The 22,848-nt window shown below is 42.6% G+C and overlaps 1 protein-coding gene and 1 long non-coding RNA gene across 2 annotated transcripts in view; both read left to right on the forward strand.

The window, feature by feature from the left end:
* Window positions 1–479: 479 nt before the first annotated feature.
* On the forward strand, window positions 480–1,418 carry LOC308283234. Its single transcript, XR_013961909.1, has 3 exons — window positions 480–575; window positions 989–1,096; window positions 1,355–1,418. It is a non-coding gene; the product is annotated as an uncharacterized lncRNA (long non-coding RNA).
* A 9,032-nt stretch (window positions 1,419–10,450) lies between these two features.
* The window catches only part of LOC308284354 (serine/threonine-protein kinase WNK4-like), a gene marked incomplete at its 5' end in the record, with an annotated part of 103,671 nt that continues 91,273 nt past the window's right edge, over window positions 10,451–22,848 (forward strand). The window contains 2 exons of the mRNA XM_080724943.1: window positions 10,451–10,571; window positions 14,342–14,616. Of these exons, the coding sequence (XP_080581069.1) occupies window positions 10,451–10,571; window positions 14,342–14,616 (396 nt within the window). The remainder of the gene's footprint in view (window positions 10,572–14,341; window positions 14,617–22,848) is intronic.

Here is a 22,848-nt window from a genome sequence, read left to right on the forward strand (position 1 = left end):
GGACAAATTTAACTAACACTTTTCGGTTTCAAGTAGGCTAACTCCAGATTAATCAACAGCTCTTCAGTTTTACCTTCATTCTGTAAGTAAAGTAAGTTTTTTTCGACTTTTAACATGTTTTAGTTGACGTTAGGATGTTCCACAGAGATGAAGAACGAGCAGTAGTTGAGTTTGTTATATAATGGCAAGAGACGCCATTGTGTTGTTATTTTAGCTACAGGTGCAGCTTTTTCATTCAATGTAACAAAGTTAACTGAAAGCTAAGAAGGTATGTTTTTGAAAATTCGATGTGAACTAGCGTAAAAGTCAAGTTTGGTAAAGTCATTTGGTCATTTTGAGTAATGTAGTGTGGTCTGTGTGTTATATAAAGGACAATGGCCAGATTAATGCATTTAAAAAGAGCGCCAACAGCTACGTCAGTCCATAAAGGCACCCACACTTAATAGTCAGTGAGAATGTTTTAGATCCATTTGAGAATACACTTTGACTCATTTGAGCTCTGAATTTTCCAGAACATGTGAAAAAGGATGTGCTGTCAGTAAATGGAAGACGGTGGAAGCCAGTGTTAAAGAAAAGTAAGTTATCGTGTGTGTGTGTGTGTGTGTGTGTGTGCGTGCGTGTCTAATATGTGTACAATTTAATTAACTGCTGTATGACTACAATTTTGATAGACCAGCATTGTGATACAAATAAAATGTCAGTAGGCTACAATGGAAAATGCTCTTTTTAGATGGTTTTATATCAATGGTGAAATCGATGTTTGACAAGAATTGGACAAATGTTAAATATTATAAACATTTTGCTGACCCTACTGTACATACTGTAACCCCTTAAAACCTGGAACACATTATCAGGCATTATTACTTTAACCATTATTATATGCTTTACCTGGGCTATTGAAATAGCAGATATACAAGCTCACAGCACGGCACCGAGTGCTGCACTGCAAGCTTGTTGATATCTTTAACATTTGTGCATATCTTATCAGGTGTTCAGGCCTGGTGATGAGGTGGACTTTCACGCCTTAGACTCATACCATTTGGAGGGTAAACACCTCATTACAGTGATCCATCACCCTTTCAAGCAGTTGAGTAAGGTAAGAATGGTAATTGGTAAATGGTTCATTTATATAGCACCTTTTCCTAGAGCGCTTTACAATGTAGTTTACATTCTCCCATTCACACACACACACGTTCAGGCACCAATGGCAGAAGCAAACATGCTAGGCACCAACCTAATCCTCAACAGAAGGGTTTAGGCAGCTCAAGGACACTTTGACACTCATCCAGGGGGTGTCACAAGGCACTGATCATATTGCAATCGTACCCTAATATTTTGTTTATTTTTGCCGTAGATAATGAAATAGATGGTCCTACTCTTCTACAGATGACTGAAAGAATGAGTGAGCGAATTAAAGACCAAGTGAAATTCATGTCTGCTTTGGAGCAGTTGAAACTGTAAGTTAATTACGGTATACATTGAGTCTACTCTACATCTGATGTATTTCAGACTTTGAAATTCATAAGATGATATTAATATATAAAAACTATTAACTTCTTTGCTTGAACTAAGTTGTTTTTTCCCCACTCTACTTTTTACAGTGGAAAAGAAGCCCCTGTGATCCAGTCAGCCCCAGCAGCAGAAGCAGTCCTACCAATGTTGAGCAGCAGAGTTAGGTTTCCTCCAGCAGTCCTCACTGCATTGGCCAATAAGGATCCTGCTCTACGGTCACATGGAAAAAACAGACTCAAAAACATGTTTATTCAAGCATTGTTTGACCACTTGAGCGAAACATGTAAGCCATACATGTAAGTTGATATCGTCATCTATAACTGCGTGTCTCTATCTTATCTGTCTATTTATTTATCATATATCATGTCTCTATTTATACAATGTAATAATTAATAGACATCTCTATCCCTAGATTTATGCATCTAGCCATATCCAATTATCTATCCGTAGTTCTCAATTGATTTTCATTTCAAGGAACCCCATAATCTGTTGTATATTTTAAATGGTCAATTTACAACCCCATGCCATGGCATTGGTCTGACATTTCATTGTTCCTACATTCCATTAGTCTGAATCTGGTGATGTTAACCTGGTGAAAATACTATGCTTAAACCTAAACCTAACCTCAGTAAAACTGCCTAAACCTGACCCTAACCCTAACCTCAGTAAAACTATGCATAACCCTAACCCTAAAACCCACCCTAACCAAATTAAGACTGAGATGTAGGACTTGTGGGCACCTGAGGGTCCCTGAACCATACTTTGAGAACCACAATTTTATATTTATCTAACCTCTAAGCTGTCAACCCTAATAGGTTATCGGGTGCCTTTGTGTTTAATCATTCTGCTCACCCAGGGAAAATAACTGCTTCTTATGTTTATCACTGATAACTTAATCAGCCCTAGAGCTGATACACCAGTAGATGACATCACATCAGTGCAAACATAAAAACATTAAAAAAAAACATAAAAAGTGTCACTGCATGATGCACTGTCACATGAGTGACCTCAATGTCTTTGTATGTGTCTTTTTATAACTTGTAGGTATCCAGGACACGATGGATATGTGGAGGTCCTCAAATCTGTCCTGTTCAGCTTCCCTTATTTGAAGGAACCTTATGGAACTGGATTTGTAAGTTTTAGTTCACTGTTATGTTTTTGTTAATACACGGGTGTGCATGCGTGGTCAAAATGAATGTTGCGTGGCAGATCAAATAAAGTGAAGCGCTCTTGCGCACCTGCCGCTATACGTTTTTTTTAATATATATATATATATATATATATATATATATATTAAGGCTGGGACTTTAACTGATTAATTGCGATTAATTAATTACAGAAAATTAACGCGATTAAAAAAATTAACTCATTTTAATCGCACTTAGTTTTTGCACCACAGAACCTTCAGTTTCGGGCATACCGATCATAGCGATGCACCAACCAAGAAGAGACAACAAACGCAAAGGGAGAAGTAGCCGATCAAAGCGCTTTGCTTGACCCAGTGGATGCAAAATTTAGATTTAAAAAACTCACTTGTTGATTCACTCGTACAACAAAATGTGTTTTACTTGAAGAAAAATGCTTCTCAGGTCAAATATCGATGTGCGATTAAAATGCGATTAATTGCGATTAATTAATCACAGAGGCTGTAATTAATTAGATTAAAATTTTTAATCGCAACCCAGCCCTAATATATATATATATATATATATATATATATATATATATAGTAGTGTCAGTTACAAGCTAGTCACAACTAACTTCCTGAAAGTAGACTTGGAAATAAAACTAGTGGTGACTAATCATTACAAGTGGCTCTTATTTGAAATCTGGCAAAACATTTTACCTGATGGTCATTTGCTCACTGGTAAAAATGTTGTCCAACCAGGTGCAAATCCTTGGTAGAAGAGGACAATTACATAGTCCTGCTTTAAATAGTGATCACTGTTTTGAATTGGCTACCTAAATATCATTTACATTATGTTTAATATTTATCTTATGTTACGACTAAAAATGTACATTGACCAGAGCTTGAACAAGTAAACGGTAAATATTCATCTGGAAGTTCTCAACTGATGCTATTTTATTTTTTATTTTATTTTTTCTCTAGGATGGCCTGCATTATTCCTTGAGGAACAAGTTTAAAAAGGAAAGACGGCCACTAGTGAACGTGGAAGAGATTGACAAAAGGAGGCAGAAATACTCTGAAATACTCTGAAAGTGAAATCACTGTCAAGATGGATGGTCATGATAATGGACAATGGAAGCGTTGACATTTCAATGGCACTGGGTGCTGTGTTGGGAATCTTTCATTTGTACAACATAGCGTATCCAGCCCAGCTAAAAAAAAAACCATTTGCTTTCATTGAGGCATTCATCTTAAAACTCAACATTTCAAAATCCAAAACATCCAAAGTGCCCCTCTCTGTGAGGAAGGTAGCGAATGCACTAAATCTGTAGGATGCCACTGTATGGCAACTGTGTAGGCCAGACATGGGCAACTGGTGGCCGGGGCTACATTCGGCACCCGTCTTCAATTAATGTGGCCCACAGGTTTATAGCTGTTTAAGGACTAGTATTAAAATGTTATTGTCTTTGTCCAATGCGATTGTATAAGTTCATAAAGTAATATGATGTTAACTAAATGCATGCAATTCAAAATAGATCGTCTACTTTTGTGTGACATACTATTGATTAAGTAGTACATTCATTTACAGGAAACAAAGTTCAAATATGGAGAGACGGCAACAATATGCAATGTGGCCAGATGGAATGAGTTTGACAATATATTGGCCCCCTCCATTAAAGTTGCCCACCCCTGGTATAGGTGGTTGAAAGGGTAGTGATGTCTTCCCAAAGGACAACCCCTTAGTCATGTAAATAGGTTCTACATGCACTATTTATTTATTTCTTTATTTGTGTATGCATTGTTGCACAGCTCTTAATAGTTAATAGTTTTGTAACTGATGTTTGGTAAATAAAATTCAAAGTTATAACTAATCTTGTGTTCTTCTTTTCCAACAAATGATATTTTAAAGTGTAATGAAACATTTAGCTGAAGAACCATTTTGTAGCTGAAGAACCATTATAAATAACCATTTTCCAAAAGGTTCTTCAGAGAACCTTTTTTTGACATGGTTCTTTGAGGAACCAGAAACGGTTCCTCGAAGAACCATTTTTTGATGGTTCTTTGAAGCACCTTTAATGGTTCTTTATCGAACCATTCGAATAAATGGTTCTTTAAAGAACCTTGGTGAAAAAGGTTCTTTGTGGAACCAAAAATGGTTCTTCTATGGAATCGCTCTGAAGAACCATTTTTGGTTCCAGTTGGAACCTTTTTTTTTCTGTGTGTAGTTAATTTTAGCCCTTTTTTTTGTAGTTTATATTTTTGTAATGTGGTTCCAGGTTGTCGTGTTGCTTTATGATCGATGAGTTTAAAGTTGTACATCTATAGAAGCCTTTCTGCATCTGCCAAAAATCTATTAATTGATCTGTCACTTCACCTGAGTGATCGCACGCACGCACTCACGCACGCACGCACGCACGCACGCACGCACGCACGCACGCACACACACACACACACATAGGGTAAATACATAGAGTAAATACATAAGCACTAAATGTGTCTTGGCTTATCTGTAAGGATGACTTGCCACGAACTATCGGCATGCTGTGTGTGTGTGTGTGTGTGTGTGTGTGTGTGTGTGTGTGTGTGTGTGTGTGTGTCCTGGAGATAAGGCTCCTCAATGCCCCCCCTCCCCCCCCCAATGTAACAGGTGGGACTAGCTAGTTAGTAAACATAGTCCAGTGTGTGTGTGTGTGTGTGTGCATAGTCTGCACACGTGCACACATGTAGGTTATGAGAGAGAGATCTCAGCTGACGGCGTGTGGACATGGTTGATGTCAGTGTGATTTATCTGGAGTTTCCTAACGTTGTGTCCACTGGAAATGGAATGGATGATGCAACATGTGTGTGTGTGTGTGTGTGTGTGTGTGTGTGTGTGTGTGTGTGTGTGTGTGTGTGTGTGTGTGTGTGTGTGTGTGTGTGTGTGTGTGTGTGTGTGTGTGTGTGTGTGTGTGTGTGTGTGTGTGTTCTTTTTTTTTTCTTTTTTTTACGTTTTGGAAACTGCCATTCTAAATTACATAGAATGCATATCTCTGCTGTCGGGCCGAAACCTCCTAACTCCAAAATGTTCATTTTCAGGAAAGTGTAGTTAGGAGGTTTTGACCCAAGGGCTTTTTACTACTTTCCATTGATTCAATATTATTTTAACCAACACTCAGATGTAAAGGGTGTTCAATAGCCCTGATTTGTGCCAAAAAAAAATCGAAAAACCTCAAATATGGAGTTAAGAGGTTTTGGCCAGACAGTGACGATATGATATATGGCTCACCCCAGTTGAACTCTACTGTTTGGTGTGTGTGTGTGTGTGTGTGTGTGTGTGTGTGTGTGTGTGTGTGTGTGTGTGTGTGTGTGTGTGTGCGTGTGCGTGTGCATGCGCGTGTGCGCGCGTGTATGTGTGTGAGGTCCAGATGTTTACTACTTTAATGTGAGGACAGTTTTCCTGGTTGTTTTTTTTATTTAAATAAAAATTCGAAACTTTTGTCCTGGTTGTGTGCAAAATATAGCTGATCCACAAGCTCACATCGCGCTGCGGAGGTGGTGTCTTGTGATCTTGTAGATCGGGTATACGTTGGGGTTTCAAGGTGGCTTGGCGGTTAAACATGGCATTTAAAGAATCATTAACACAATGTTTGTGTATTTATAACACTGACACACTTCACACTGCCTGATCTGTCTGTCTCTGATATGTGTGCACGTGCGCACACAACACACACACACACACACACACACACACACACACACACACACACACACACACACACACACACACACACACACACACACACACACACACACACACACACAGTGATAGCTGAATGGTGTCCATACCTAGGACTCCGGAGGCCCCAGAGGTCGCAGGTACGATTCCCCGCTCCAGCTATCACTGCTCCCCCTCTGCGCTCCTTGTGGGCAGCACTGGGTTCAGCTGGGTTAAGCTGGAGAACTGAATTTCCCTCGTGGGATGACGTAGGTAATTCTTCTTCTTCTTTTTGCACACGCACGCACGCGCAAGCACACAAGTAAAAGTATCAATACTGCAATGTAGAAATGGTCTGTTACAAGTGAAAGTCTGGTAATCTAAATAAACATAGCTACAAACTTATTCATGGGTTGCATTTGTAGTCCTACACCAGCCATTTTGTGGACCAACACAGGTGTTCTGATTGGTGTAGAACATTGGTTCTGTGCCAATCAGACAAATAGAAACACCAGTGTTGGTCCTCAACATGGCCGTTGAGGACTACAAATGCAACCCATGAACAGGGACGTGCTGGGCCCCTGATTCAGCCCAGGAAAAAGAGTTGGAGAGGCCCTCATTGCGCGCTATAGAGGGAGATCTCTCTCTATAGCTATTAAACTATAGAGAGAGATCTCTCTCTATAGCTATTAAACTGTGCGGTGCGAGGCGTTGTGTGCTTGTAGATCGGCTGTTTTCACTACTTTTGTGCGACGGCCTTGTATGCAGGGCAGGGCTTTGCTTTGCGAAAAAATGTACAAATTTGAAACTTGGAGATACAAGGTTTCTGCCCGACAGTGACGATTTACTTTGTTGGCCGCCCAGCCCCCAAAATGGAACGAAGGCAGACATTTTATTTTATTTTTTTTCCCTAATGGGCCGGGAATGAACCGGCCGTTCGGGAGATGTCCCGCTTTTCCCAGTGGCCAGCACGTCCCTGCCCATGAATAGGTATCAGACAAATAGCCTAAAGGGGGTTCCACACGGTATGCGGTCACCGCCTCCTAGCAATTCATTTTCAATGAGAGGCGGGCGGCTTTTTCGGCCACGCAGCGAAGTTTTGGGGGCGGCGAGGCGAACAGGCGCAGTCCTGTGAAATCCACCGCGAGCGTGCTCGTTTGTGCATGCGTACGCGGGGCGGTGAGAGATGGATTGTGTTCATCTTTGTGAAATACCGCGCAGCGTTTACGCTGTATGTTTTGTACTAATAATGATAAAAAGTCTACAAAGTAACTGGTGATTAAAGTATTCAAATATTGTAGTGGAGTAAAAAAAAAAGTACAATATTTGCCTCTGAGATTTAGTGGAGTAGAATTTTAAAAAAATGAGAATTGGAAATACTCCAGTAAAAATACCTTAAACTTTCACTCAAGTAGGCTACATTACTTGAGTAAATGTACCTTACAGTTTACACGACTGCGCGCACACATGCACGCGCCCTCCCACACACACACACACACACACACACACAAACACACACACACACACACACACACACACACACACACACACACACACACACAGTAGTAGTTGTTACATAAGTGCAGTAAAAGCACTGTGCAAAAACGTCTCTAGCAAGAGGGGCGGGGTGTGTGTGTGTGTGTGTCGTGGTTTGTGTGAGTGTGGTGTGTGTGTGTGTAGTGTATAGTGTGTGTGTGTGGAGGGGGAGTAGTTCTGGCAGCTACTGATAGAAGCTGTGTGTGTGTGTGTGTGTGTGTGTGTGTGTGTGTGTGTGTGTGTGTGTGTGTGTGTGTGTGTGTGTGTGTGTGTGTGTGTGTGTGTGTGTGTGTGTGTGTGTGTGTGTGTGTGTGTGTGTGGGGAAACAGTGTGTGTGAGAGAGAGTCAGACTTCAGATCAACACAGAAAGGAAAGGAACTCCAGATCACAACAGGTAAACAAACACGCGTGGGCTCCACATAGTAATGTTTTATACACTGTGGGTGGATAATAACACTGCTGCTTATTCTACAGCCTTCTAGTTTTATTTAGTTTTACTATTCGTTGTTCCATGTATGAGTTGTACTTTAGTTTCTAGCAGTGTGGGTTGTACTATAGTTGTAGCAGTGAGTTGTACTATAGTTGTAGTGTGAGTTGTACTATAGTTGTAGTGTGAGTTGTACTATAGTTGTAGCAGTGAGTTGTACTAGTTGTAGTGTGAGTTGTACTATAGTTGTAGTGTGAGTTGTACTATAGTTGTAGTGTGAGTTGTACTATAGTTGTAGTGTGAGTTGTACTATAGTTGTAGTGTGAGTTGTACTATAGTTGTAGTGTGAGTTGTACTATACTTGTAGTGTGAGTTGTACTATAGTTGTAGTGTGAGTTGTACTATACTTGTAGTGTGAGTTGTACTATAGTTGTAGTGTGAGTTGTACTATAGTTGTAGTGTGAGTTGTACTATACTTGTAGTGTGAGTTGTACTATAGTTGTAGTGTGAGTTGTACTATACTTGTAGTGTGAGTTGTACTATAGTTGTAGTGTGAGTTGTACTATAGTTGTAGTGTGAGTTGTACTATAGTTGCAGTGTGAGTTGTACTATACTTGTAGTGTGAGTTGTACTATAGTTGTAGTGTGAGTTGTACTATACTTGTAGTGTGAGTTGTACTATACTTGTAGTGTGAGTTGTACTATAGTTGTAGTGTGAGTTGTACTATAGTTGTAGTGTGAGTTGTACTATACTTGTAGTGTGAGTTGTACTATAGTTGTAGTGTGAGTTGTACTATACTTGTAGTGTGAGTTGTACTATAGTTGTAGTGTGAGTTGTACTATAGTTGTAGTGTGAGTTGTACTATAGTTGTAGTGTGAGTTGTACTATAGTTGTAGTGTGAGTTGTACTATACTTGTAGTGTGAGTTGTACTATAGTTGTAGTGTGAGTTGTACTATACTTGTAGTGTGAGTTGTACTATAGTTGTAGTGTGAGTTGTACTATACTTGTAGTGTGAGTTGTACTATAGTTGTAGTGTGAGTTGTACTATAGTTGTAGTGTGAGTTGTACTATAGTTGTAGTGTGAGTTGTACTATACTTGTAGTGTGAGTTGTACTATAGTTGTAGTGTGAGTTGTACTATACTTGTAGTGTGAGTTGTACTATAGTTGTAGTGTGAGTTGTACTATACTTGTAGTGTGAGTTGTACTATAGTTGTAGTGTGAGTTGTACTATAGTTGTAGTGTGAGTTGTACTATAGTTGTAGTGTGAGTTGTACTATAGTTGTAGTGTGAGTTGTACTATACTTGTAGTGTGAGTTGTACTATAGTTGTAGTGTGAGTTGCACTTTGTATTGAAGGAATGCTGAGTTCTTTCTTATCTCTGGTTGTTTGTACTTTTATCTTTCTCTCTGGGAGACGTTGTGCAAGAAGTTCCTCTGGCATTAATTTATGAAAATATGGATCTCCTTTTGAATGTTGAATGAACAACAACATGACATGTACAGTAGGTCACGTTGTAAACAAATGTGTTGTTAGTTTGTTAGTTTGTTTGCTTGCTTGCAACGTGTGTTGATATTGCTATAGTGCAGTGGTTCTCAACCTGTGGGTCGGGACCCAGGGGGGTCCCCAAATTATGGGGGGGGGGGGGGGGGGGGGGTGGAGAGAAAAGGACTGTTCTATCTAAATAATAGGGACTTTAAGCGACGGCGGCTACGGCAGTCCGCTACGGTAACCGAACATGGATCAGTGCTCCATAGATAAACCTGCCTGCCGTCGCAGCCCTTCCTACTACGACAGAAGCTCCCTTTCCACGTAGCGTCTACAACGTCTGCTGCATAGACGCGTCACCATGGGAACCAAAGAGTTCAGTAAAAGCGGAAGGAAGTACAGCTGCTGCGACGGCGATCGCGTCACAGCAGCTGTACTTCTTCCGCCTGACGGTGCCGTCCTGAAAAGTGTGCTTGCTTAAAGTCCCTAATGAGTGGTGTTCTTGCAGGTGGAGGGTTAAATAATGAGTGGTGTTCTTGCAGGTGGAGGGTTAAATAATGAGTGGTGTTCTTGCAGGTGGAGGGTTAAATAATGAGTGGTGTTCTTGCAGGTGGAGGGTTAAATAATGAGTGGTGTTCTTGCAGGTGGTCGGGGATCGACTCGTCATGTCTCAGACGTCGGGGGAAGAGGAGACGGACGAGGAGGTGTCACTGAGCTCACAGACCTCCCAGACATCACAGAGCTCACAGACAAACACTGGCAAAACCTCTCGCACTGCAGCTGAAGGTCAGTGACTTCAACCACACTCTTTTCTAGCGTTGCAGTTGATGTTGGGGAAATCTGGCTATTTCTACGTCCCATTATTTAGACTACCAGCGTCAGCAGGCTAGCCACTCACCAGCGTCAGGGTTACTGAGGTTAGGGTTTGGGTTAGGTTTAGGCATAGAGGTTAACAGGCATTGACACTAAGGCTTGCCCACCTGCCCCCGGCAGGTAAATAAAACCTTCGGGCAGTTGGAGTTTGCTTTCGGGTTGCCCGACCGGGCAAGTGCTAATTTCAGAGGGGACGCAAAAACCGTCTATAAACACAACACCAGAGATCTGTCTAAACACTTCTGGTCTGTGGAATGTAACAAGTGTAAAACCATAGACATATTCAATCATAGCTATGTACTGTTAGGTATTTGGATTTAGAGGTATTGAGGTATCACAGTTGTTATTGCACAGCCCAGAAAGTAAAGAAACAAGTGTTACATTGAGCTGTAATTAAAATCTTACCTATCATTATATAATGGACAATTTACTTTTTGGGCCTGTACTTGCCCGACGGGCAAGTGCTTCTGACAACCCCTGGTTAACATTCACCAGCGTTGGCAGGTTAACCAGGTTATCATTCACCCACATCGAAATATTGGGACGTAGAACAAACGTTATGCCAACATATCGACACACTTCCGTTGATGTTGCACGAGTGTCGTAGACTTTAAGCAAAAAAATTATAATAATCCTATAGTGATGGCAGTTCAATAGTAATACATTGACATATAAGCTTGAATCAGCAGACATAAAATAACAAGTAAGGAGAGGTCTGCGCGCTTCAGCCAACAGTCGGTAGAAGGACTCGTCGGTGCTCAGACTGTATCAAAAAGAATAATAACTGTATGGGCACTTCATAAATGACAACCCAAATAAAATAATGGAGCACTCGACTGGTCTGCGCATTTCTTTATTGCAGGGGGGACTGACGTTTCCATGCTTAGCGCATCTTTCTCAGAGTCAAACGCAAACTTGGGAAATGCTGGCCTTTGGGAAAAGCGGGAGAACTCACGAACGACCTGTCCATTTTCTGGCTGAATCAGGCCTGCCATTAAAAAAAAAAATCAAATAAAATAAACATTTTGGGGGCTGGGCGGCCAACAAAGTAAAACAACTCATGTCATTGGCCCACTGGCTTGTCTCTCAAACCCTTTGTTAGCCTTCTGGTTGGTGCCTGACTGACCAACCAGCAGGCTCTATCTGCCTTGTCCCGCCCTGGTTCCGCCTTTTTTATGTTGAATTAGCTAAAACATAATTTTTGGAGAAATAAACACATTTAAAAACATGCCAAGTCACTATACTGCCACTGAGCAGCTCCATTTCACTGAAACCAAGTTTGAAATGAGAATTGAATACACAGAATAACAATACGAAACAACTGAATTAAAATGGTAGTGGATGGAGTGTCCCACCGAATGTCCCACCAAGACACAGCAACCAATGGGTGTGAAGAGGGCCGGGACAATAGGCGGGACTTGACAAAGGGTGAATTGAGTAGGGGCGGCCCACAGAGCCATCACATTGGCCCGGTGGCTTGTCTATCATCTAAATATGGGCCTACTACTCCTAGTGGTCCAATCACAGCCTCCATTGGGTGGCTCCCGGCGTTCCACCCAATTATATTACAGCTGATCTACAAGGCCATAACGCTATGTGTTATATTACAGCTGATCTACAAGGCCATAACGCTATGTGTTATATTACAGCTGATCTACAAGGCCATAACGCTATGTGTTATATTACAGCTGATCTACAAGACCATAACGCTATGTGTTATATTACAGCTGATCTACAAGGCCATAACGCTATGTGTTATATTACAGCTGATCTACAAGGCCATAACGCTATGTGTTATATTACAGCTGATCTACAAGGCCATAACGCTATGTGTTATATTACAGCTGATCTACAAGGCCATAACGCTATGTGTTATATTACAGCTGATCTACAAGGCCATAACGCTATGTGTTATATTACAGCTGATCTACAAGGCCATAACGCTATGTGTTATATTACAGCTGATCTACAAGGCCATAACGCTATGTGTTATATTACAGCTGATCTACAAGGCCATAACGCTATGTGTTATATTACAGCTGATCTACAAGGCCATAACGCTATGTGTTATATTACAGCTGATCTACAAGGCCATAACGCTATGTGTAATTATATTACAGCTGATCTACAAGGCCATAACGCTATGTGTTATATTACAGCTGATCTACAAGGCCATAACGCTATGTGTTATATTACAGCTGATCTACAAGGCCATAACGCTATGTGTAATTATATTACAGCTGATCTACAAGGCCATAACGCTATGTGTTATATTACAGCTGATCTACAAGGCCATAACGCTATGTGTAATTATATTACAGCTGATCTACAAGGCCATAACGCTATGTGTTATATTACAGCTGATCTACAAGGCCATAACGCTATGTGTAATTATATTACAGCTGATCTACAAGGCCATAACGCTATGTGTAATTATATTACAGCTGATCTACAAGGCCATAACGCTATGTGTAATTATATTACAGCTGATCTACAAGGCCATAACGCTATGTGAATTATATTACAGCTGATCTACAAGGCCATAACGCTATGTGTTATATTACAGCTGATCTACAAGGCCATAACGCTATGTGTTATATTACAGCTGATCTACAAGACCATAACGCTATGTGTTATATTACAGCTGATCTACAAGACCATAACGCTATGTGTTATATTACAGCTGATCTACAAGGCCATAACGCTATGTGTTATATTACAGCTGATCTACAAGGCCATAACGCTATGTGTTATATTACAGCTGATCTACAAGACCATAACGCTATGTGTTATATTACAGCTGATCTACAAGACCATAACGCTATGTGTTATATTACAGCTGATCTACAAGGCCATAACGCTATGTGTTATATTACAGCTGATCTACAAGACCATAACGCTATGTGTTATATTACAGCTGATCTACAAGACCATAACGCTATGTGTTATATTACAGCTGATCTACAAGGCCATAACGCTATGTGTTATATTACAGCTGATCTACAAGGCCATAACGCTATGTGTTATATTACAGCTGATCTACAAGGCCATAACGCTATGTGCAAACAATTATAATATGGCGAAAGGCCGCCCACAATGAGGGCCTCTCCAACTCCTCTTCCCGAATCAAAGGCCCAGCACGTCCCTGCTATTCAGACATTATGCTAATAATGTCCTTGTTTTATTCAGAGGGATGTTAATAAAGTCCTTGTTTTTGTCAGCAGGATGTTAAAGAGGTGGTGCCATAGTTTTGTACTTTTTCTGGTTTTCATGTGTCTAGGAGGTTGACAGTACTTCATCAGACCCCCTAGTGTGGTTGTTATGAGCAATTATGTATTCTTTTTGTATTTTTTTCCCCTGGAGGCTGACACCTTGTGGGTCAAAAATGTCGGTCCAAAAACACGAATACAATTACATCATAGAATCATCCCCTCCCTTTTTACCATTCACCCAACACTGTGGGTGTGGCTAACTTCAGCTGGGTCATCACCCACCATGACAACCAGGTATATTCATGAATTGGTGGGTGTGGCCACATGAAAACCAAATTTTAGCTCTTTCTGTACACTTTTTTTGGAAAAAAAAATCGTTATCCTAGCTAGTATAATCATAATAGCTGATAATCATGTTTTAGAGGGGGAAAAAATCATGGCACCCCATCTTTTATAAAGTCCTTGTTTTAGTCATCAGGATGCAGTCAGAGCCCGGCTCCTCCTCAGAGGAGTGGGAAGCCCCTCCCACCAGGAAGTGGGCCGCCCCGCCCACTTCCAGGAAGCCCATCCAGAGGGAACAGGAAGTGCGGGAGCAGGAAGAGGAAGTGGAGACGCGGGCGGTGGCCACCTCCCCCACCGGACGCTTCCTGAAGTTCAACGTGGAGATCGGCCAGGGCTCCTTCAAGACGGTCTACAAGGGGCTGGACACTGAGACCACCGTGGAGGTGGCCTGGTGCGAGCTGCAGGTGACTCACTACACACTCACACACACACACGCACGCACGCACGCACGCACGCACGCACACGCGCACACACACACACACACACACACACACACACACACACACACACACACACACACACACACACACACACACACAGTCACCAGCACACACACACACACACACACACACACACACACACACACACACACACACACACACACACACACACACACACACACACACACAGTCATCAGCACACACACACACACACACACACACACACACAGTCACCAGCACACACACACACACACACACACACACACACACACACACACACACACACACACACACACACACACACACAGTCACCAGCACACACACACGTGCACACACACTCACGGCGGCCAGTGGCGTCAGTTCATCAAAAGCGAGGGTATGGCAAAGATGGGAGTCCTCATGCGCGAAAAATCTGGTTTTGTCAGTTAGTTTTTTCGCAATTTTCCCCCACTCCTTCAGCTTCTGGCTAGGGGAAACACTCTCCAGACCATGAATGCGGTTTTTACTATGGTGAAAGAAATGCCAAATGCCCCCTCTTTCCATGCCATACCTGAAGGCAGCAAACTCTCCTGAACTTGAATGCAGCATCTTATGTTGAAAGAATTGCCCTCTCTGTGTAGAAATCCATGCCGTTACGCCACATCTCCAGTATTGACTTGATTATACTTAGATCAGTGTGGTATCAAGCACCGAGAATAGCCGACCTCCAAGCTCTGAGCTTGGAGGTATGTGGTGGAGGTGGCCTGGTGTTAACTGCAGGTGACAATACAATTTAAATAGTATAAGAAAAAGAAAGACCCAGATTTAAAATGCATTTAAAGGTAGCAGCTCTGTTTCATACTGTATGTGCAGTAGGTCTAGATGTCATTCAATGGTTTGTAGTCCTTAGGGTGGTTGTGTTTCTAACCTTCTTTTATCACAACAGTTCACAAATCTTGCTGCTGTGTTCAGTTTCTCCCAGTAGGTATGGGAGTTTTTGTCATGTTGTGTGTAGTATGTGGGTAGTATGTGTCTCTGATGTCTTGGTATAGTGGACATACACACTCAGTGCAGTTCTTAAAATGTTGTGCCAAGTTTCAGCCACCACACATTAGTCCAGTGTTGGCTTGGTACTTGATAGACAGATAGAAAGGAATGATTGACAGGCAGGCAGGCAGGCAGGCAGGCAGGCAGGCAGGCAGACAGACAGACAGACAGACAGACAGACAGACAGACAGACAGACAGACAGACAGACAGACAGACAGACAGACAGACAGACAGACAGACAGACAGACAGACAGACAGACCTGAGGACATGCTCTCTTAACTCTGCTAATGAACCATTGAAGCCCAACATCCCTACACAAACACAGAGATTCAGTCTTTATCCTCTACAAACACAGAGATTCAGTCTTTATCCTCTACAAACACAGAGATCAGTCTCTCTGTGAAACCATCAGATCCTCCATAAGCTGCAGCGTTCAGTCTTCATTCTCGCAGATGGGTTTCAGCAGGTGATGTTTTTTTCTCCTTGTCATCACAGCATCATCGTTGTGTTTTCAACCACTAGCAGAAGCAGCCACCGTGGCTGAACCTTTTATCCTCTGCTTTTTAAATGCTCTGTAAACTGAAGACTCTCTTCTCGTCCCTAGCTGTTCACTCTGTCTCCATTGATGCTACACAGCAGGGTTAGGCAGCCTATTCAAACTTTTTGATTGATTGATTGAAGACTTTTTTAGAAGAAGTTTGCATAGGACAAAGTACAGTTTCATGACGGTACAGTTCACTGGTACAAGGTCTACTAAAAGGAGATCCTAGAAAAGACTAAGCTTATTTCCATAGGAAACCATTTAACACTTTCTAAGCCGAAATAGAATGGGCGTTGGTAGATTAGCCGTGAAATTTCTATTATTGTATTGTGATCGAGACATAATATTATGTTTATAAACATCATCTTGAACAGCGCCGTTGTTTTTTCTTTTTTTTTTTTCCCCAGGTCAGTAACTCACAGTGATTTCCTCGATCTCCGTTGGGATAGAATGGGTGTTTTGGCCGATCATCGATCTCCCCGTGCGTTTCGCGTGCGCGATCCGTTCACGTAAATGTCCCTGCAATTAATCCATGTGTGACTCGAGAGCAGAACTGAAAACTTTCGCTAGCATAGCCCCTAGCATGGCTGCTGTACAAGCACCAGGGTACAGACAGTAACCGAATGGGATAATGTGCCTTGGAAAAGGAAAGGCCAATGACATCACTTCTGCTTCATCTCAGCCCAGCCATGAGCTATCGATGCACGAGTGGTGACTAGGGAAGGTTAGACGATCGCCGATTTTCGGATGAAAATCATTTATTTCGGTAAATACGGGAAAGTACGGGAAAAGACGATTGGCTGCCCGTCCCCCCCTAGGAAGTTCGATATAGTACGGTTTTAACATTAAGGGGCTCCCCGTGGCTTGGAAAGGGTTAAGAACTTAAAGGAGTAGTTCACCCCCAAAATGACTTTTTTTTCCTATTGATTAGTCACGCCATGGAGACTAGAGTTCAATAATATCTTTAGTTTTTTGTCGCATTCCTAAGACAAAAATGTGATAACAATAAATTTACCCCCATTCGTTCCGGATGGGGACCCGTTTCAAAACGGGTCCCCATCCGGAATCAATGGGGGTAAATTTACTCGAATCAAATTTTTTTCTTAGGAATGTGACAAAAAACTAAAAATATTATGGAACTCTACTCTCCATGGCGTGACTAATCAATAGGAAAAAAAAGTCATTTTGGAGGTGAACTACTCCTAGTTCTGACTGTAGGGGAGAGAGTCTGGGATGGTTAGTGACATACTGTAGCGTTAAGGAGAACTCCTTGTAACGCTATGGACCAGAGCTACTGCTGCTATCCTATAGTTTCTTGTTGTTTACACCGTGAAAGCGCGGCCTCAAGATCCTTCTGGCGTTTTGGGTTTTAAGCGGGAGGTGTCAGAAAAGTTACCACAGGGATAACTGGCTTGTGGCGGCCAAGCGTTCATAGCGACGTCGCTTTTTGATCCTTCGATGTGGGCTCTTCGTATCAGTGTGAAGCAGAATTCACCAAGCGTCGGATTGTTCACCCACTAATAGGGAACGTGAGCTGGGTTTAGACCAGGGATCTTCAACGTTTTCAGGCCAAGGACCCCTTAGTTGAGAGAGAGATGAAGCAGGGACCCCCACAACCTGTTCATAGATTCCATATAGTTTCATTGTTTGACAGCACAATCATCGGTGTATTTTGGATTCATGTCAGATATTTAACCACTTGACCTTTCACTCTGTACTTAGTCTGCTCTTTTTCCCCTCTACACCAAACCTCTTTGCCAAAAATAGCCGATCTACAAGCTCACAACGCCTCGCAGCGCGAGGCGTTGTGAGATTGTAGATCTGCTATTTTTGGCTAAAGTTGTCAGAATATGGACGCTAGGGTTCAAGTGGTTAATATAAAAAATAAAAAATAAAAAGTTTCCATCACTCAAAGATTTGGAGGACCCCCTGTAGTAACTCTGAGGACCCCACCGTTGTGAGACAGGTTAGTTTTACCCTACTGATGTGTTGTTGCAATAGTAATCCTGCTCAGTATGAGAGGAACCAGACATTCATTTGGTGTCTGAAATGAATGTAACGAGCAGGAGGTGCAAAAAGCAGTGCCAGGAACTGATGGAAGGATGGTGCAGATGCGTTAGGACAACCACTGTGTTTGTTTACCGCAGAGAATTATGTTGGTTCCATTTGTTCCCTCTTGTTTACCTGATATCCTAGAGCAGGGTTCCCCAATAGGTGGCCCGCAGGCCATTTGCGGCCCGCGGGGGGCTTCTGTCTGGCCCCCACCAACCCCAGTAATAATGGTGGTATAAGAGCAGCAACAACACTAGTATATCGTCGTTGTCGGGTGGAAAACCTGTATCTCAAAATGTGTACGTTCTTTCTCAAAGTAAAGCTCTGCTTCATCATACAAGGCCGTCGCACAAAAGTAGTGAAAACAGCAGATCTACAAGCACACAGTGCTTGTAGATCTGCTGTTTTCACTAGTTTAAATCATTTTTAAAATTATAAATGCAAAACGAACGGTTTTGGACATACAAGATTTTCACCCGACAACGACAATATCTGAACTGTTGCTGGAGTAGCGGGAACGCCACCGTCGCCCCCTGCAATCTTGTGGCCCTGGGCTTGGTACCCTAGACATAATTCAATGTTGTGGCCCTCGGCTCGGTACCCTAGACATAATTCAATGTTGTGGCCCTCAGCTTGGTACCCTAGACATAATTCAATGTTGTGGCCCTCTGCTTGGTACCCTAGACATAATTCAATGTTGTGGCCCTTGGCTTGGTACCCTAGACATAATTCAATGTTGTGGCCCTTGGCTTGGTACCCTAGAAATAATTCGGCCCTTGGGGAAAACTAATTGGGGAACCCTGTCCTATAGTTTCTAATGTCTCCAGACAGATTCAGAGCTCCTCATCTGTCAGGCAGCAGTTCTAGAGTTAGGAATGTTGTGTGTTCATGTTGTTGTTTACAGACTGTGTACAAAGTGTGTTTGTTTGTGGCTGGAACAGCTGTATACTCTATGGCCCTGTGACCCTATGACCCCAGGGCTCCTGAGACTGTGACCCTATGACCCCGGGGATCCTGAGGTCCTGTGTGTTTGTTTGCTGGGATGTCAGTGTTTGTCTGGGAACCACTGCACATGCACTACTAATTACCCTGATCTCTGATGTGTGCACAAACATACACTGCACGCACACACACACACGCACGCACGCACGCACGCACGCACGCACGCACGCACGCACGCACACGCACTCACAATCTCTCCTTGGCAGCTCATGATACAGTTCTGATGTGTGTGCTGCTGCTTATCTAGTCCTCGCTCTTTGTCCCTGTGTGTGTGTGTGTGTGTGTGTGTGTGTGTGTGTGTGTGTGTGTGTGTGTGTGTGTGTGTGTGTGTGTGTGTGTGTGTGTGTGTGTGTGTGTGTGTGTGTGTGTGTGTGTGTGTGTGTGTGTGTTAGTTTTTATGACTTGACTATATATTAATAACTGATTAAACCTGAGTAGATAGTTTGTTCTCCACATCAAGATCCCTGTCTGTTGAATCCAAACAGAGTGTAAACAACACATACATAAGAGCTTATTCACAGTCAACACTGGTCACACTCTTCAGTCTGTCATATAGCCAACATCAGAGAAACATTATGGGTACAGAAAGAACCTTTCTAAATAGATGGACTGCTATGCCTATAATGGAGGAGATTGAGCAGTATGTTGCAAGCTGCTTTGCCTTATATTACAACCCCATAATCCTCAAGGCCCAAGCTGCCAAATATAAAAACAATGAGCTGACACTTACAACCTAGATGTATAATGGCTCGTACTAACGGTTGGTATTTAACCTGTTTAGTAAGGAAAGCTTCCTGTAAACTTGAATCAAAAGCACAGCCAACTTCCAATAGGAAAACCTCTCAGCTTTTCACAATGACGTCCGGTTTATTTGCCGTTATGTTGTTATATAAAACACAACAGAGGAATCACACATGGGTGACACATCTTTTGTAAAAATGTCAATGTCTGTCATGCCTGGCCATGTGCAGTCCTTTATGCGAAAATCTAAAAAATCAAACCTGGTCCGAAAATGTATATTTTGTTGCTGTATTTTTTTTCTTTTCATACTTCTCTGACTGATTTCCCCCTGTGGGATAATACTGTAGGTATCTATCCACACACACACACGCACACGCACACACACACACACACACACACACACACACACACACACACACACACACACACACACACACACACACACACACACACACTAGGAGCTGGTTTGTCGTGACTAGAACCCGTCTCTCTTACAAAAGAACAATAATTACTAGAAGGCAGCGAATCTCCCCCGGAAGGCATCTGTCTGTCAGTCAGTCAGTCAGTCTGTCAGTCTGACTTAAACCACCGTGTCACGACACGTGGACAAACAGAGCAGATCTACACGCCCCTGACTCCTGGCATACACCAGCCGCTGTGGGCTTGCAGATCAGCTATTTGACGGCGTGCCATTGTAACACGCAGCATAAATTAGGCAGGATTTAAGGCGTTTTTTTGTTGCGCTCCATTGTGTGTCTGCACGCTGTTGATGTACAGGCATGTACTGTAGCCAGGGGCGTCACAAGGGGGGGGGACTGAGTTACTATAGGGCCCACGGTGGAGGGGCCTTTTATACTTTAGCTATTGAAAAATAGCAGATCTACAAGCTTGCAGGCTTGTAGATCTGCTATAAGTCTATACCCTATAAGTCGTGAAAATGTTTTTTGTAACTTTTTTTGTAACTAATGTTGCTTCTGGGGGATCCCTGGAGCAAAATATTTTGAGATGGGGTCAATAGCCAAATATATAGCATTTTGGGGGTCCTTCACATGAAATATTTTGAGCACCACTGTCATAGAAACATTTTTCAATAGTTAAAGCAGAACATAATGCGTAATGATGCGCTCCCAGTCTAAATGGGTCTCATATGAGAACATTCATGGGGGGCTCGCAGTGAATCCTTGTACCCAGGGCCCAGAATGTGGTGTGACACCCTTGACTGTAGCTAGACGTATTCACTGTGCCGTGGGCTGATACCTGTCACTGTGTGTGTGTGTGTGTGTGTGTGTGTGTGTGTGTGTGTGTGTGTGTGTGTGTGTGTGTGTGTGTGTGTGTGTGTGTGTGTGTGTGTGTGTGTGTGTGTGTGTTAAATCTGTCAAAACAACATTCTGTAGGTTTGAAACAAAAACAAGTCTAAGTAACATAAACATGAGAAGCAGCAATAATATGTTTAGCTGATTGTGCTTCGCATGTGAGTTTTCCTGCATGTGAGTGTGGTGCCTACGATGTGCCTTTTTTCACGGGCAAGACATTATTAGATCAGGGGATTCAGGCGATTAGCAGAACATTGAGCTTGTAGATCAGCTGAGGGGGGTGAGCAAGGGGAGAGAGTCCTATACAAATCATTGAGAGAGGGAATGGGTGATGGTTGTTTTAAGTAATGAGCGCGAGGGGTGAGGGGGGGTTGAGAGGGGGGGGGGGGGGGATGAGCGAAGGGGAGAGAATCCTATATTCGTAATAGAAGTGTTTCTATTTTTTTTTTTTCGTAATAGGGGTCCGTCGGAATAGCGGTGTTTCGGAATAGGGGACCGTCCCCGTTTCAGATCATGACAAGTGACAAGCCAGTTTGGCCTATATTTTGTTGTTGTCGGGTGGAAACCATTTGTTTTGTATACGTTTAAAAAATGATTTAAACTAGTGAAAACAGCAGATCTACAAGCACACAACGCCTCGCGGTTCGAGGCGTTGTGTGCTTGTAGATCTGCTGTTTTCACTACTTTTGTGAGACGGCCTAGTATGATGAAGCAGGGCTTTGCTTTGCGAGAAAAATTACACATTTGAAAGATACAAGGTTTCTGCCCGACAGTGATAATTTAATTTGTTGGCCGCCCAGCCCCCAAAATGGAACGAAGGCCGAAATTTTATTTTAACATTTTTCCTAATGGCCGGCCTGGACAGGCTGGGAATGAACCGGCCGTTCGGGAGTTGTCCCGCTTTTCCCAATGGCCAGCACGTCCCTGATGATAACGTCCTCCAGTGACGTTCAGAACCAGGCCAGATCACAGCCCATATGGGGATGATCTGGACGTCATTACCAGGACGTCATATGGACTTGTTTGTTTGACAGGATTATTGTTATTGTTTGTAATGTTAGTTGAAATATGAGCATGTAAGGTTATATTCTGGGACATACCTGACTAGTTATGATATTTATCTGGCCTCGATCGGACCCTCTCTGATTAATCCAGGACGTCCGTTTTGGTGGGCAGGATTTATGTTGGTTGAAATCAGGTGATATTCTAGGCCAGATCTGACTAGTCATGGTTTGACTTGATCTGGACCCAATGGAGACGTCACTGATTGGTCCAGGTCCTGACCGTGCTTGCAGGGGAGTGTCTAATAAATGTCAACATTAAATTATAAATTGTAGGTCTCAGGTGTGTGTGTCAGTGAATAGGGGTGTGTGTGTGTGTGTGTGTGTGTGTGTGTGTGTGTGTGTGTGTGTGTGTGTGTGTGTGTGTGTGTCTGTGTGTGTGTCTGTGTGTGTGTCTGTGTGTGTCTGCGTCTGTGTCTGTGTCTGTGTGTGTCTGCGTCTGCGTCTGTGTCTGTGTC

The sequence above is a fragment of the Nannobrachium achirus genome (assembly GCF_963921795.1).
Source record: "Nannobrachium achirus genome assembly, chromosome: 4".
NCBI classification, from domain to species: Eukaryota; Metazoa; Chordata; class Actinopteri; order Myctophiformes; family Myctophidae; genus Nannobrachium; species Nannobrachium achirus.